Source organism: Glycine max, chromosome 20 (genome assembly GCF_000004515.6).
Source record: "Glycine max cultivar Williams 82 chromosome 20, Glycine_max_v4.0, whole genome shotgun sequence".
Lineage (NCBI taxonomy): Eukaryota > Viridiplantae > Streptophyta > Magnoliopsida > Fabales > Fabaceae > Glycine > Glycine max.
The window spans coordinates 7,153,781-7,172,522 of record NC_038256.2 but is presented as its reverse complement, the minus strand read 5'-3'; the positions used below and the strand labels follow the sequence as shown (position 1 = coordinate 7,172,522).

General features: G+C 31.3%; 1 protein-coding gene across 1 annotated transcript; it reads left to right on the top strand.

The window, feature by feature from the left end:
* The first annotated feature begins 4,590 nt into the window (after positions 1-4,590).
* On the top strand, positions 4,591-11,217 carry LOC100787602 (protein SMG7). The gene is made up of 8 exons (XM_003556874.5): positions 4,591-4,881; positions 5,767-5,882; positions 6,560-7,144; positions 7,253-7,375; positions 7,927-8,156; positions 8,247-10,165; positions 10,266-10,389; positions 10,613-11,217. Exons 2-6 carry the CDS (start codon positions 5,814-5,816, stop codon positions 10,141-10,143), a joined length of 2,904 nt encoding a protein of 967 aa, XP_003556922.1. The 5' UTR covers positions 4,591-4,881; positions 5,767-5,813; the 3' UTR covers positions 10,144-10,165; positions 10,266-10,389; positions 10,613-11,217.
* The last annotated feature ends 7,525 nt before the right edge of the window (positions 11,218-18,742 follow it).

The window sequence follows — 18,742 nt, the reverse complement described above, 5'->3', positions numbered from 1 at the left end:
GATAATTACAATTTAATAAAGCATAATATATAGTTTTAGATATGATTTTCTTCTAAAAAATATAGAATAAATTATTAATTTTTCAATTTGAAAAAAAAAATCAACAAGGCCTCCCTACAACGCGAGTTCTCCCCTAGGCATGAGTGTATATTTGCATAATAAAATTGATGATTATGATTATAAATGACGTTGATTATGATTTTGAATAATTGACGTATATAATATAAAAATATTATATATATATATATATATATATATATATATATTTATCTATTATATAATATAAAAATGTTATTTCATTTGTCAATCCTCAACTTTTGTTTGATCCATCTTTTAATTTGGGTCATAAGTATTGCGATGAGAGATGTTGAAAAATATGTACCAAAATTTATTATGGATTAAAAATAGATAGCTTAATCAGTATATGTATTTAATGACAAAATAAATTAATTTTTACTCTACTTGTATTGAAAGGACATGGATAGATAATAATAAAAACTTATGGGTACTGTAATTAAGAATTACTTAAATAACTTTAATTATATATAAGTTAAGTTGTTATAAATATATAAATTAGGAAATATTATATATATATATATATATTGTAAAACTATTCATTTTAGTATAACCATATGCTTCAGATTTATTTGTTTTTAATTTGATTTATTTTTTTGCTTAATTTTTTTAAATAAATACCTATAAGTATAGTTGAAAGCATGTGTATGTTCATCTAAGGATAAGGATATATATATATAATAAAAAGAAATTACAATATGATTATAATAATATAAGTATTCATAAATGATAAACGTATAACCATGTGCGTGTTATTACACTAGTAATACTAAAAGGAGAAGAGGAAGGATATTGAAAATGTGAGAAAATAAGTTTAATAGATAAAAGTAAATCATACTTGATACACACTTAGTAATAAAAAATAAAAAGAATTATACAAAATATTTATTACATTAAAAGTATAATTTTTTTTATATTTATTTTAAATAATAGTAAAATTTGTTTAATATTGTATACCATATTAAATAAATATGGAAATTGTGTAACACCCTAAAATATTACTAATTATAAATCGATGTTTAATTGTATTTATTGTGTTATTTGACTATATGGTTGACTTGAATGAGTTCAGGTATGGTTTGAATTAGTCATGTGTGAATTTCTTGATGTGCATGTTGAGTTATGTGGAGTTTTGTTGAGCTAAGTTGAAATTATGAGATTTCAAATTTTTGCCTAAACCTATTTTAGTAAAATTGCAATTTCGGATTCATTAACCGTTGGATCGTCTTAAGATTTTTTGGGGGATTCCTAAGACAATTATCCACATTCTGACCGTTGGGATTTACAATATAACATCTTGAGTATGAGATATGATATTTTTTTTATCGAAACAGAAAAATTGGAGCTGGATCTGCTCGCCCAGGCGAGCGAAACTCGCTTGGACGAGTGTTGCAGGCTTCAAAATACTTCCAACAGTGTAAAAAAATCATCTTCTTCCTCCTTCTCTTCCCCTAAACCCTCCCCCAACACCCCCAAGCTCCTCCTCCACTACCACTGACCACCACAAGCCATTTTTGCTTGTCGTCGGATCACCGCACGGAGAAGAACAGTTTGATCAAAGCAGAATCTTCAAAACTCAACTCGAGGATTCGGTAGAGAACGAAGCCTCCAATCCTTCCTTCGCGGTTTCTTCGAGGTAACCGTGATTCTAAGCCTTCTCATTATTAGTTTGAGTCTATCTTTGTATCTCTTCTGACTTGGGAACTATTATTGGATGTTTTTACATTTCCTTTGAAAAACCCTTTAAAATGAGACATGGTAAAAATTATCTTTTTATAACATTGATGTTATTTTTGTGACCTTCACTGAACCCTGGTCACATTGGCGTGATTGGAATTTTAAAATGATGTCTCCTTTTAGTAGAATCCGAAACACCCCTTAGCCCTTTATGTTTTGACAGGGGTATTTGACCCCGAATGTTGTCATTAACCTTGTTTCTGAAATCTATACTAAATTTCCTTCAATTTGGTATATAGAACCTTGCATTTGGACTGACGAACGTGAACGAGAGGGGTCTCTACGCGACGCAAAGAGAAACTGACGTAGAGTTCACGATAGGTGAGGAGAGTTTATTATTGTTTACCGTTTTTAATACCATAATTGGGGTCAGAGAACCTTACTATGGGGATGTATGCCTGAATGCTGGTTTTCAAGAAAAACTATGTTTTTAACTAATGAGATGTGATATATTTGTTATTGATGTGCATGCTGATTTTCAAGAAAAATTGTGTTTTTAACTAATGGGATGTGATAGGTTTGTTATTGATGATAGAAATTGTCAATGATGTTGTTGTTGTATTGATTGGAATTTTTGGGAAAAGTCTTAAATATAGAGGAGACTCTGCCCAAAATTTTATATTTGTTCTTCTATTTGCTTCTTTATTAAATTTTAAATGGGCATAAGAGTTTGTTTGAATACTATAGTTTTTCTCTTTAATTTATAATTTTCCTTAAAAAAATATAAGTCTCATGGTATTATAGATTGTTGTTGTATGAGGTTTATGTTGCTTGAAGACCTGAGGAATGTGAATCCTGGGCATGAATTTATGTGTATGTATATGGAATGTGATTGCTTGTGATGTTGATGATGACATTGAGATGAAATGTTGATGATGTTGAAAATGCACTATGATGATGTTATGTTGTGTATGTACATGAGGGTGTAGTGACCTTGTTGGATATCCCTGGTGGGGGAAATTGAGTGGTTAAAGAGTTTTAAGCATCTCTAGAGAGGGATGACTTTGAATCTTTAATTATCCATGGTCAGTACATTGATGGTGGCCATGTTTCATACGTTGTATGTTGTGTATGTACGTGGGGGGTGCATTGACCTTGTTGGATATCCTTGGTGGGAGAAATATAGTAGTTAAAAAGTTTTATGCATCTTTGGAGAGGGATGACTTAGAATATTTAATTATCCACAGTTAGTGCATTGATGGTGCCCATGTTTCATACTTCATATTGCATGGAAATAGTACAAAATCTGTTAGTAAGTACTCGTAGTTTTTCATGAGGAAAAATACTTGTACTTGGGGGCATGTCACTCCGTTTGGAACTCCCTTGAGACTCAGGCTGGTCACTGTGGGGGGTAGTTGCCTGTGCACGACAGGGTGACCTCGACACTCCTAGTTTTCCTAAGTGAGAGTGTCGTGTGGATACGCTTAGACTATTTCCTTGGGGATGATACCACATTGCATTTGAGAGTTGAGGTCAGGTGCATGCATCATACTGAACATGATTGATTGGAACTATGGATGGACGATGACTATTTGTTGAGTGTGTGTTGGACTAATGAATGTTTGTCTAAACTTATGATATTTGTTAATGTTTTCTTACTAATTGTGGTTATTTGATTTTTTTTTTGTATTAATTTCTTTTATAATAATCTCACCCCTCGCAATTTTGAACCGTGTGGTTGGTACCTGTGATGATCACAAACCTTTGTTGGTGGGAGCAGAATGACAGCAGTAGAGTACGATAAGTGAGATTCTTTTGTGGACCCGCTGAGTCGACGTGACGATGTTGGGATTATTTTGGGAGAGTTGTGTTTTGTTAATCAACTCTTCCATAGCTGGTTTCATAATTCTTTTTGCTGAATTGAAGATGTAAATCACAAATTTAATTATATGTATGAACAAATTTATTTTTCATTATGTGAATGATATGTACTGAGTTACTATTCCTATATATATATATATGTATTCACTTAAGTAATGACGTGTTGTTTGGTGAATGTATATCGAAAAAAAAAATTACTTTCATTTTTCATAAGTAAATTAACAGTTTTCATTTAAAAATTGATATTTCTTGCGATTTAAAGTTGTGATATTGAGACGGGTTGTTACAAATTGAAAATTGAAAACATATTTTTTTTATTATGGCATTAATACGAAATATTCATTATAAAAAGGAGTGACTAATTTTTGTAAGAAACTAGAAGTACACACAAAATTATTATTTTCCTCTAATATGATTTATTCTATAAACAATGCTAAAATTTAAAACTAAACAATTCAGTTAAAATGCTCATATTGTTACCATTTGTGTTGATCATTATTGGTGATTGAAAACTCTTTAAAACACATTACAAAAAAAGTCATATTGAAATTATTTAATTTTTTTTTACATGAGAAATCTAATTATTAAATATGTTCACAACATATATCCATAGAGGCACACGATAAAAATTAAAAACTCGTTAAATACATGCAAAAAAATGAAAGTAGTAAAATATGAAAGGTTTCCTTTATAGAAAATAAAAAAATATTTTCATTACAATAAAAGTATAATTTCTTTTTTACATTTTTATTTAAAGTAAACATTTTAAAATATTAATAAAGTTTATCTAATACATTCAGAACTTCTTAAAAAAATATCCTTATAAACATACGACGAAAGTTGGAAACTTTTTAAATACACACATACAAGGGGAAAAAAAAAGAAGAAAAAAGAAAAAAGGAAAATGGAAGGGAGGGTCAATTAAAAGTAGCAGTAGAAGAATAGGAAAGGGGTTCCTTTAAACGCCGTCGTTGGCATGCCGCCTGCAAAGAAAAAAAAAAAAACCACACCGCAACAAGATAGATAGAGAGAGAAATAAACTAAGAAAAGAGAGAGAAACAAAAGAAACAAACACGTTGAATTGAATTTTCTAATCTCATCTCTTTTTCGACCCCAACTACACAAACAAACCCTCTCTCTCTTTGTCTCCCATTCGTTCTTTCTCTCTCTAACGAAACCCTATCCCTGACCCTCTTTCTCCATTCTCCCTCCGATTTCAATCCCATGCTCCGATCCCTTCCCACATAGGTCAGTTTTATTTTTTTTTTCTATTTTTTTATTCTATTTAATCAATTTTTATTTTTTACCTTCGCGAAGCTTCGATTCTTGTTCTTCTTTTTCTTTTTTGCTATAAAATCTTTGACCTGATTGGTTCTAATATGATGTATCGGTGATGGATTTTGCAGATCTGGTATTGCCTTCGTTTTTCTCTGGCATTTTTTTTCGTTTTTTTATTTGTCGATTTTATTAAATTTCTCCGCGAGTGGGAGGTTTTGACATTTGAATTTGTACAAATCTTATTATTGGAGTTTGTGAAATTATTAGAGTTTATGAAATTTAGGTCTATGATTTGTTTTGTTGGGTCTGAATGCTATTGAGGGTTTTCCGATCATCGTTCTTGTTGTTGATATTGTTTCTGTTTTTCTTTTTGTTGCTTTTTTTCATTCTCTGATCGTGGATTGTGCTGATTCATATGAATATTTACGATTTGTGCTGTGTATCAGTTTGTTTGTGTGGGTTCAGTTTTTGATGCCTGAGATTTTTCATCTGAGACAACCTTCTTCGTTAAGAAGTCGAATTAGTCGGTGTGTTTTACTGGAATTTTGTTTGAGTTTGAGTTTGACTTTCATAGGGTTCTGTTATAGTCATGTTTGTATCGGAGTTTTGTGCTGTATCTTATTTAACATGGCTTTGTTTGTTTCAATCAAGTCAATTGTCGTTTTTAAAGTTGGATGGTTCTGTATGTTCTGCTAGAATTCAGTTTTCAGTTTTACTTTCAAAGGGTATGGATATAATGATATATTAATTTGATGGGAGGCCAGGGTAGTATGTGATCGGTTTACTTGCTAACTATTCAGTGAATCATTGAAGGGAGCAATTTGCAATTGTATAATTTATAGTTTGTTTTTGCAGGTTTTATGTGATTTGAGTTTGGTTAGTCAAGAAATAATTGATGGATCATGATAGTAGAAATGGATAAAATGTCTGCTCCTTCATCAAGGGAGCGTGCACAACGCCTCTATGATAAGGTATTCTTTTCCCCTTCTTTTTTTGGTCATTCACTGTGCTGGAAACCTTGAAAAATTTATGAACAAGCAACCGTTTTTTGGTGTAGTTTCTTATGATCTTTAAATGTGGCTGGAATCTGGTTAATTTTAGTTGATTATAATCTCTGTTGGTATTGTGGTGTGTCAAGATTTTCAATTTGATCCTTTAATTGCTATATTATTTAATGCTATTCCTTCTCTGATATTTTTTTAATGATTTTAGATTTTTATGAAGTTACTTACTGAATCAGTAAATCTCTTTTTTGCAAAAAATTCTCTAGATAAAAGTGACCATGACCATATGAAAGACACCATAATAAATTGGCACTAAGTTAGAAAATGACAATACTTTGTCACCAATCAGTGAATTGAACTGTCACTCTGGATACTTTTTATTCCAAAGCTCAAGTACTTCATTGTTAAACTCAAATGAATAAATATATTTATTGAGGATTCTTAATGTTCTTGGACTGTCACTTGCTAAACACAAAAAAAGAATGACTATACATTCAAATGAAAAATTTAAAAGAACTTTTAACTTGCTGTTGTTTTCCATGGTTTTCTTGTTTTTAGATTTTAATATTGATCTGCATGAGGTATTTTTGGTGATATGAATACTAGAGATCTGTTTGGTAACATTACAATTATTTGTTACTTAGAACCTTGAATTGGAGAGTAAGCGTCGGAGGTCGGCTAAGGCGCGTGTCCCATCAGATCCTAATGCTTGGCAACAGATACGTGAGAATTATGAAGCAATAATTCTTGAGGATCATGCTTTCTCTGAGCAGCACAATATTGAATATGCTCTTTGGCAGTTGCATTATAAGCGGATTGAGGAGTTTAGGGCATACTTCAGTGCTGCTCTTTCTTCTACAAATGCAAACTCATCTCAGGGAGGGAAAGGTCCCGCGCGACCTGATCGGATTACTAAAATAAGGCTACAATTTAAGACTTTCCTTTCAGAAGCAACTGGATTTTACCATGATCTTATTACGAAAATCAGAGCTAAGTATGGTCTTCCTCTTGGTTACTTTGAGGATTCAGAGAAAGATGGAAAGAAATCTGCTGAGATGAAGAAAGGTTTAGTAGCTTGTCATCGTTGTCTGATATACTTGGGTGATCTTGCTCGTTATAAAGGAATGTATGGTGAAGGTGACTCAATTAACCGGGAGTTCACCGCAGCTTCTAGTTATTACTTGCAAGCTGCATCACTTTGGCCTTCTAGTGGGAACCCCCATCATCAGGTTTTGGCAATCCTGCATCCATTTTTATTTTTTATGGTTGCTTTATATTTTTTTTACTTATCTTTCATAGATTTTTATATTCCATTTTATTGAGTCTGTTTTTTTCAGCTTGCTTTGTTGGCTTCATATTCTGGGGATGAACTGGTGGCTATTTATCGATATTTTCGTAGTCTGGCAGTAGATAGTCCATTTACAACTGCCAGAGAAAACTTGATAGTTGCATTTGAGAAGGTAATGTGACCATGGCCCCATGGATTTGCTCTTGTCATTGTTTAAGTAGTTTCTGTTTTATTCTTTGATTTGACTTGTTATTCAGCCGTTATCTTCTTTATATCTTGATTGTTGCTTGCATACTTATAGTATTATTATGAGGATGAGATTCAGTCATTCTTACTTAGTGTTTGATGCTGAAAATTAAGTGCTTTAAAAAAAAAAGAGAGGTTATAAATTTAAGATCTGTTGTGAGTTAGTAAAGCCATGTTTTCTGTACACATCTTAGGTGAGTTCATGCATGTATTTTGAGTACTTAATTACATTAATTTGGTGGGTAAAATAGCTTTAAAGAAACATGCTGTGAAAGCTAGTCTGTCTATTTGACCTGGACACTTTGGGCTTTAAAGAATATGCCGCTGAAATCGATTCTGTTTATTTTCATATTGTAGTCTGTGGTGTGTTAAATTTTACCACCTGTTTTCACCCTTCTGTGTCATTTATTGTCTGTGATCCTTTTGAGGCATTATATTATAATTATTCTAACTAGCTATTGTTTTAATCCATGATAGAATCGTCAAAGTTTTTCTCAGCTTTCTGGTGATGTTAAAGCTCTTGCAGTCAAGGAATCTTCTGTGCGATCAACTGGCAAAGGAAGAGGAAAAGGGGAAGCAAAACTTGCAACAAGGGGTACTGGTGTTGATGCCAGTCCTAGAACAGGAGCATCCAGTATACAGGAAACATATAAATACTTCTGCACGCGCTTTGTCCGTCTAAATGGAATCTTGTTTACACGCACAAGGTGTATTTTCTTAACATTTTCTTTGTACTCGCACTGATGATTCATGTGTTTTTCTGACATTTCCCCATTGTTTCTCAAATAACTTGATAGCATTGAGACTTTTGCTGAAGTTCTTGCTGTTGTAAGCACTGGCCTGCGTGAGCTTCTGTCTTCCGGTCAAGATGAAGAGCTGAATTTTGGGACAGACACTCCTGAGAATGCACTTGTCATCGTCAGAATTGTCTGCATTCTAGTATTCACAGTTTATAATGTGAACAAGGAATCTGAAGGTCAAACTTATTCAGAAATTGTACAGCGTGCTGTTCTGCTTCAGAATGCATTTACAGCAGCTTTTGAATTGATGGGTTACCTAATAGAGAGATGTGCACAGCTGCGTGATCCTTCTTCTAGTTATCTTTTGCCAGGCATTTTGGTTTTTGTTGAGTGGTTGGCTTTTTATCCAGATCTTGCTGCAGGCAATGATGTGGATGAAAATCAGGCAAATTTGAGATCAGAATTTTGGAATCGTTGTGTATCCTTCTTGAATAAGCTGCTTTCAGTTGGGCCTATGTCTATTGATGATGACGAAGAGGAGACTTGCTTTAATAACATGAGCAGGTATGAGGAAGGGGAAACTGAAAACCGACATGCTTTGTGGGAGGACTCCGAGTTAAGGGGATTTATTCCACTTCTTCCTGCACAAACCATCCTGGATTTTTCAAGGAAGCATTCCATTGTAAGTGATGGTGATAAGGAAAGAAAAGCTCGGATCAAAAGGATTTTAGCTGCTGGGAAGGCTTTAGCAAATGTTGTTAAGGTTGATAAACAAATGATCTATTTTGATTCAAAGGTGAAGAAATTTGTAATTGGTGTTGAGCCTCAAACTGCAGATGATTTTGGTTTTTCCACCTATTCAGGCATGTCGAATGCAAAAGAGTTAGTGCAAGAAAATCCTGCACAGAAATCGAAGATGGAAATTGTTCAGTCAAACCAACACCAGCATATGGAAGGAGATGATGACGATGAGGTTATTGTTTTCAAACCTGTAGTGGCTGAGACACGAGCTGATGTGATTGCCTCATCATGGGCACCCCATGTGGGTTTGGAACCTTTTCCAAAAGCATCTGGAGGGGATTTAATATTTCATGTTAATTCTACTTCTAATCCTCTAAGTAACCTAAGTCATCAAACTTTATCTGTTCCTGGTGGTGGTATGGTGCCTCAACACCTGCAACCAGTTCAGCCACATACATCAAGGTGGTTAGAGGAGGAAATTTCTCTTGCTAACAATTTAAAAGGTCTTGGGTTATTTGAGAATGGACATGTGATGAAACCTGGTCTACAAGAAGCGGTTGGCTTCTCCAACCATGTTTCACTTCCTTTTCCTATCCAACAATCTATAGGTGCTGATACTAATGGCATGTTTTATGGTTTCTCAAAAGCTTTGGAGTCTGCAGTACCATCCAAAGTTGATACCATTGCATCTTCTGGAGTAGTTACTGATAATTTAGCTGTAAAAACGTCAGCTTTGCCAGTTGGTTCAAGAAAAGCCCCAGTCAGTCGACCTACTAGGCACCTTGGACCTCCTCCTGGTTTCAGTCATGTTCCTCCCAAACAAGGTATTGAATCCACCGTTTCAGATTCAATTAGTGGGAACCCAATTATGGATGATTATAGTTGGTTGGATGGCTATCATTTGCATTCATCAACAAAAGGATTAGGCTCCAATGGTCCTCTTAACTACTCTCAGTCAAATTCTCAGCAAGTCAGTAACAACGGCTTGAGTCCTACTGCCAGCTTTCCCTTTCCTGGAAAACAAGTTCCTCCTGTGCCTCTTCAAGTGGAGAAACAGAATGGTTGGCAAGATTATCAAACTTATGATCTTTTAAAATCACATCATGGTCAGCAGCTTCAGCCACAACAGCTCACAACTGGAAACCAGCAGTTTTCTCCTCTGCCCGAGCAATTTCAAGGACAGTCAATGTGGACAGGTCGTTACTTTGTGTGATGTCAGTATGAGAGTATAGATGGTATGCTTCTGGGACGGATTTATTTATTGCCACTGCTTGTTTGTTGTTTTTTTTTTGGTTATGGATTGCTAACACAACTATGTGTTTGAGGTCCTTGTAGGCATATTGCGAATGTGCTGCATCCTTTTGCTACTCAATCAAACTCCAGCTTAGCTGCCTCGTCATTGAATGTTGTTGGAGTTTCTTTGGCCTTGGCTTGTTGCAGGCACTTGCTACTACAAAAGGTGAGTGTACCAATTTCTTCAATTTGTTGATATTTGCCACTTTGTACAAATGAGGATGTAAGTCCCACCTATATTTTCACTAAATTTAGTGTTTATTTCTTAATATTTCTGTTTTGGTCTGGTCTCCATTACTAGCTTTCAAAAATTGTTGCGAAGTCTTGAGGAACTATGTCTGCTTCCACTTATTTGTATAACTTCTTTTTTTTTTGACAAATCATTACAGATTTATGGTGAGCTTGTCAGCTCGGACAAAGGAAGATAAACATGCATCTTTACCGTTCAAAGTTCGTATGAAGTAAATGCCTTGTCTGGTTGGTTGGGGTGGATAGGTGGTGATAAATAAAATGACTATTCAGTTGTCTTGGAGCTTATATCTTCTGGGATTGGTGGTGTCACAATGGTTTGTTCACACTTCTCTAGTGGAAATGTCATAATGATGCACCTGTAAAAATTGTTGTTACTATCATTTGGTTGCAAGTGATACATAGTGCTAGCCCTTTTTTATGCTGCAATGCTTCAGACTATATATAGTTGGGAAAGGTTGGTAAAGATAAGAAGTGGGTGTCAAAGTTGGATAATGGGGTATGAAATTATTGACGTTATGGGGCTCACTTGTTGAGCACATGTGTTTAGTTGTTGCGTCTTCGTTAAGGTTCTTATCTTATTATATGTTGTGTATGACGAGTGGTATATGTGGTTTATTTTCTAATTTTTCTAAGTCGAGGGGTTGACTCGAACTTCAAAATAAATTGGTGGATTGTTGAATGCAAATCCATCTTGGTCTGTATGAGTACAATGATTTATCTACCCATAATCGGATTTACCATATTTTTTGCTTGTTTGTTAGAGTTTTATTGCTTTCAGTAGTGTTTAGAGGGTAATTAAATTGTGAATGATTTTCATATTCTTTTGAGGATAAGAATTCTACTTTAAGCAAGCGTTTCCCGTGTTTGATAGTTTGTCAAAATGAAGTAATTACTAAGGTTTACGCAATGTTCGCTTCAAAGGAAGTGAACGAAGAGGAAAATGAAGAAAGACAAAATGTCTTTATTTTTTTTTTTTTTGGTTTGGTTTGATGCAAAGGCTGTCTTAGGTGAATTCTTTATTTATTCATTTTCATTAATTTATTATTTCATTAGAAGTCGTTTATCATTGTGATTTTGATTATTACAAGAATTTGGTTATCTTTTATTCTTTTGCTATTTTTTTATGAAGGTAAATTTGTCCTTTTAAGCTTTCCAGTTTAGTTTTTTTTTTCCTTTTAATTAAACTTGGCCTTTTTATGTTTTTCTTGTGTTGTTTTTTTTTCTTTTTATTAATATCTTTTTTTCTCTCTTCATGTTAATGATTTTTCTTCTGTTATAATGTCTCAATGAAATTTCCTCGTATGATGTTTGACGTAGTTACATAAATACGAAACGACTGAAGGAGAGGTTTTTTTTTCATCTTTTTCAATGCCGGTGGCATTCCCTTCTCTTATTGATAACTTTTTTTCTTTCTTTTTTCACGACCTTCGTACATGACCAAGCTATGAGATGGGAAGGAAAGCTGGCATGGCTTGGTATTCGACGCTTTGAATGGATGAAAGGGGAATGTGATGAACTGATGTTGGAGGTTGGGATGGGGACTGATCATGCCTTGGTTATGATCATTTATTGCCAGTAGGGTCCTATCGTATTGTTGGTTTAGGAGGATTAGCTTTTGCTAATTCAAATTTCAAAGAAAGTTTAGGGGCTTAATGTGGATTTGGATTCATGATGATGATGATTAACAAAGATATGAAAATAGGTCAAGGTTTTACAATGATTGTAACTGTAGAATAAAGGAAGGGGGGCTAAATAAGGAGAATTTGTAGGTGCTTACTAAGGTTTTTGTTATGGTTTTAGAGTTTTGATGGTAGTGTGAGAATGAAGTGAATAGGAAGAGAAAACTTAGTCACAAACACCATCCTTTTGGAAACAATAAAAAAAAGCTAACTGTTCTGTGTGATTGTGAGTTTCTAATTTACATGTTTTAAATATAATTAAAAAAAAACGTGTTTGATAAAAATAGAGTTGAATTGATTTTTAATTCAACTCAAAATAATTTTACTCACTTTGTCCCTAATTATAATGCTTCTTAAGAAAAATAGTTAGTTTATTTAATTATATTAAAATTATCAATTGTTTATACTACATTTTAAAATTATTCTTTTCTTATCTCTTCATTCACTTAATTTTTTTTTTTTAATGTTTGGGGATAGAATAATTAGGTAACATTGCGAAGTGCGTGAGATGGTGGTGGGGTGATTTGGGAGTGACCAATTTCAGGGCTAATGAATTATTATCGGTTGTCTCATTTCTGTTGATAAAATTTAGAACAACTATTTTTAGCTTGTGGACTGTCTTATTTCCGTTTGATTTGATGAAGAAGATGAAAGGGGTTGTGCAAGAGTTTTCAATTTCTTGCTTTTTTTTTTTGTTCAGAGTGTGCTTTGAGTGTTTGTATGTGCTTGGAATAGTTGTTGTTGGAACAGTTTTGTATCCATTGTCAAATCTGAAAAATGACCAAGGAGGCTTAAAAGAGGTTTTGCTTTTGGTTCTTTGATTGTGAGTGTGATCCGACTTCGACGTTCAGGGTCGGAAGATTGAAGCTTTTGCTTCTTGATGATGTGAAAGTTTCAAAGAAGAAAATTCTAAAATTATGAAAAATGTCTTATAATTAGGGACAAATAAAATCAAGAAAAAATATTTTGTGAATTTGATTTTAAGTTCTAAAAAACACATTCTAATCACCATCACCATTACTATAATCATACCATCACCACCATTGGTCCTGTTATTGCCCCCACCACACCGATGCTGCTGCCACCACCATTATCGCCTCCACCATTCCACTACAAGTCTGCAACTATCACCACCATCACCACACCTTGCCTTTGGTGCCTCCACCACTACCACACTATTGCACCACTACCACCATTCCACCACTATTGCCTCCACTATTTCGCCTCGCCATAGTTGTTTTCTTTATTACTACCATTTCGCTGTTGCCATTGCCACCATTCTTCTGTCACCACCACTGCTACTACTGTCACTATGCCACCTATCATCACCTATAATTTTAAAAACTGAATTGATGATTGACCTGATTAAGGCATTGGATCACTTGCTCAATGGTCGAACAAGTGGGTTACTAATTGACCCTCATGACCCACCTTTATTAAAAATAGAAATATATCAATCGTCATTGACTCGCATGACTCAACACATTCCTTCCTTTGAGTGTGATCCAACCTAGGCTAGTGGATCACCGGTTTAACCACAAACCTGATCGGGTTGCATCAGGTTTAATGCATCGTCAATCTGATAGACAATTTGACCCAACCAGACCTATAGGTTGCGGTCGAATGGTTCGACCAACTGGGTTGGTCTAGGTTTTAAAACACACTCATCATTGTTTCACCACTACTATCGTTACCATCACCACTTCCACCATCGTCGCCACCACTATTCCAACCACACCACCACTATCACCACCATCGTCAGTGTCACTACTCCCACCCGCTATCTTTGCCAAAATTAACATTTCATAGTAGAGTAGGATAACATAAAATAATTGAATCATTTTATTTATCTTCAATTTGTAATATTTTTTTAAAAACTAAAAATTAAGAATAAACCAAAACTCAAAAATCAAAACTAAAATTGATTTTGATTTTTAAAATTTTCAAAACAAAAAAATGAGAAATCACCCCAAATAGGACTGATGCTTGTTTAGATCATTTTCTGTTTTAATTTTAACTAAAAATAGAAAATAAGTGAGGAAATATGTTTAGTTTGACATTTTTATTTTCAAATTTAGAAAAGAGACTCAATGTTTTTCAAAAATATTGAAAACAATAAATTATCATTTTCTGTGTTTATAGTAAAATGAAAATGAAGAGTAAAAACACGGTGACACTCATATAATTTTAAACACATCATTTTTTTGGGCTCCTCTTCTCATGCATTTTTCCCAATCATGCAACCACTGCGAGAATTGTACCCACCTCCTCTATTGTGCATCATCTACCCCGCCCCCATGCCATGGTTATTTGGCAATGATGAATACTACCACCTCTTCCGGGGTCGGCTCAAGGATAAAACAAATAAAGTTTATGCTTTAGGCCCATTAGCAAAAAAAATTTGCTATTAGTATTTATAAAGTAAAAAAAATCCTATATTGATAAAAATGCTACATATGTTAATAAAAAGATTCAATATATTAAAGAAAAAATTTCTTGTAAAATTTAGTTTAGGTCTTGTTTATCATTGGGTTGGTCTTGACCTTCCTAATTTCGAAGTTCATTACAAATGTTTTTAATTTTAAAATTTTAAATTGGATTAATGTTTTATCTTTTTATGCAAAATTGGATTAAGGTGTTTTTGTTAGGAAAAAACTGGATTAAGGTTATTACAATATATTAATTATTTTAACATCAATTTATATTTGTTTTTTTTATGTTGATAATAATTAACTTACTAACGTAAATTAATCTTTATAGCTTTGTATTAGAAATAATTTATAAACTTATTTTTTATATTAAAAATGGTTAAACCAAACGTATTGTTAATGTTTTTATTCTTAAAAAATATAAAATAAAAACTCAAAACAACATTTTCATGTAGAAAAGTTTCACGAGAGACACGGTAAAGTTAGAGGAAAATGTTAATACGAAAAAGTAAAATTAAAAAAATTAAATTAAATAGAATAAATTAGAGAGAAAAATTAGTCCAAAAGAAAATTTTAGAAAATTCAATTGAATAAAAAATTAGAAGACTATACCAAAAATTAAATTGAACTGAAATTAAAATTACAATTTTGCGTAGTTTGCATAATGAGAGTTATAAATTATATATTTTCTTTTTATAAGAGAATATTCATTTTAAGATTTTTGTGTTTATTATGACTAACATAATAGAATGTTTAAATTTATTATATTCAATTACAAAATTTATAATTTATTATTAAATTTAGGTTTAATTAAGTTTTTAGTCCTCAATGGAGTTTTGAATTTTTGGTTCTTAAATTATTTTTTTATTTTAAAAATTGGTCCCTAAAGAATTTTTTATTATTATAAATAGTCCTTACGGTTAAGTGATGAAATGTCATAAAACAAGGCTGATTAAATGTCACGTGTATACCACATATATGACAGTTTTATTATATTTAGATAAATAATTATAATATTATGTTATTAAAATCCAAAAGAGAGAGAATAACCATTGTTGAATCCTAACTCTTTCAATACCCATGAATATACAACAACCATTCATTACGAGATTTACCAACATTAATTCATCTTTCTCTTCTATAATTTATGGTGATATTTGTAACCACTTAAGTAAACAATTTAATGCTTAACATAGATTATTAACTATATAAATTATTTATAATAATAAAATATCCTTTAGGGACTATTTTTTTTAAAAATAGTTAGGGACCAAAAATTCTAAATTCCCATAGTTTAAAGACTAAAAAATTAATTAATCCTTAAATTTACATATTAAGATCAAATTTAGCATCAGGATCAAAATAAAATATTTCTAAAATGTAGAGATTCAAATGCCATGAAATAACTTTCAAATTTTAAGGGACCAAATTTAATACGAATATATTTTTGGAAAACTAAAAATATATTTAATCTTCATTTTATTTTATAGGTCGTCATAATTAATGAGAGAATAATAAAAAATATCATTCCCACAAATACAATGGAGTCTATGGACATTACTCATATATGTCCAATTTATAAAACGTAGAGACTCATCCATCATTATTTGTATTTTGTACAGTACATAATGATATAAACTTTTCATTTTAGTTATTAGAAAATACAATATGTAATATTTTTATACTATTATCCAATTACAATTTTTTAAGCAATCTAATTACAAATTTTTATTTATTTGCTGAGTTTACTTTAATAATAACTACTTAAAAAGTTATACTAAATATGATTTAGCATAAAAAATATTAAATATGATTTGTAATTAGTTAATAATGTAAATTTTTTATATTGACAATGTATACCATTTAAACTAGTTTTTCATTTTAAGTGATCACAATCTAGATAAAATCATTATAAATGATAAAATTTTACTTTCAAGTATTTAATACAGTTATGGATGAAAATAAGGTAGGTCAAGTTAAACTTTGCTTTAAAAAACCTAACCTGTTTAAAAATTCAAGGCCTAAAGCCTGACTTGTTACTGGTCATAGACCTTATTTTTGGACCCGACCTATTTGAAATCCTAACTTAACGTATTACCATATTTAAAAGTCTATTTCATATGACAACTGTTGTATATGTCTAACTTTTCTTTGCATGATTCAATAGACTAATAAATTATTGAGAAAAAAACTATATAAAACAAATATAACTTCAAAAAAGAAAAAAATGTTTAAATAAATATGATCTAACTTTTATAACAGTCAAATTTAACATGTTTATATGATATAAGTTTATTATATTTATCACAACTTAATTAAAAAAGTCTATTTTCTTATAAATCATGTGCACAAAGTATAAATTTATCATTTAATAAACTTGTATGGTTGACTCTTTTATGTAAGTCAACATACTTGATATTTTCATAAGGTAAATAAATATATAATTTTGATACATTATAATAATTTTAATATAATAATACTAAAAAAACTTATATTTTATATTTTCTCAAATAGACTAACCCATTAAATCTAAAAGGTTTTTTTAAATAATCTAAGTCTAATCTTTTTAATTAAATAAGCTTTTATAAAACTTCAAATCTAACTTATCTTTAAAAGGACCTGAGTTGGACTTAAGCCTAAAATAGGTTCGTTTCCATGTTCTTTTTAATCGATTTAATCTGTTTTCACCCCTAAATGTGATTTGACCTATTTACTTTAATTAAAAAAATAAACCCTTTTTTCGGTAAGAAAAAATAAATAAACTAAAATCACATGCTTAATTTAAAAGTATATAAAAATCAAAATAGAACAATCCAAATTGTAAGTTTTTTTTACATACCAAAATTATAAAAGATTAAAATTATATAAATGCAATAGTATGAAGATAAAAACGTAATTAAACTACGAAGATATACAAAAATAACAGACTACAATGACAGCACTGAAGAAAGGCATTACAGCACAACCACTCAATATGAAATAATCAAAGCTTTGGGCAAAAGCATAATTGTTAAGCAAACAGAAATTTCTAATGTGACAATAATATACATTTCCAACGAATTGAACTAACAACACTGCAAACAAAACACCAGCGATCCCATTTATTGCTCGGCAATCAAACAACTCCAAACTACATTGCTACGGTACGTTACGTAACATACGTAGTTTCCTTAATCCAAAACGCAACCAAATAATGCTCGCAAGTAATTTAAACTTTGGTTATTTCGCCAATTTGATTACTGAAATTTTATTTTCATAAATTTTATCATCTAAATATTTAATTTTTGCAAATTTTACCATTTTGCTAATTTTCTGTTTAATGTCTAACGAAATAATGATGAACCATGCATGAGTTGGAGTCTGGGTGCCACGTCGGAATACTGTAAATTATAAATTATAATTGTTTTATTTTATAAAAAAACAATGAAAATATAATTTAAAAAACTGAAAATTATAAATTATAATTATTTTTGTTTTATAAACCTGGAAATGCGCGTCTGAATTTGGAACAAAAGCATTTGCAGGAAAAAACTTGAAAAACATAGAAGTTGGATTAATTCATTGACAAAATACTTGGGCGCTAACTCATTCACAAGGTATCATTATTCCGTTAAACATTAAACAAAAGATTAGCCAAATGGTAAAATTTGTGAAAATTAAATAGTTGAATGGTACAATTTGTAAAAAAAAAATTTGGGGGTAAAATTCACGAAATAATTAGAACATAGTGGTAAAATGCATAATTAAGTCTTTAGCTTTTACTTTAAAGTATATTTGATAAAATTAGTTGAAATTTAAAAAATAATTTGAAAGCTAAAAAAATAACTTATTAGATTGAAAGTGTTCGATAGAATGAATAATTGAAATAGCTGAAAGATTTAAAGAGATATAAAAAATAATATAATCATGATTTATTTAAAGATATAATAAGAAGATCTGATAAATACATTAAGAATAAAAATAAAAGAAAATATAAAAAAAATAAAAACTAAAAATTAATGTGTTAAAATATGCTATTTCAAGTAACATTTAAAATTGTTAAAAAAATTAAAAATAAATAAATTTTTCAATTATAAAAAGTTAAAAGCTAATTAAAATGCATTGTAAAACACAACTTTAAAGTTTTTTCTTATTCCCAAATGATAATTTTTGTTAACAA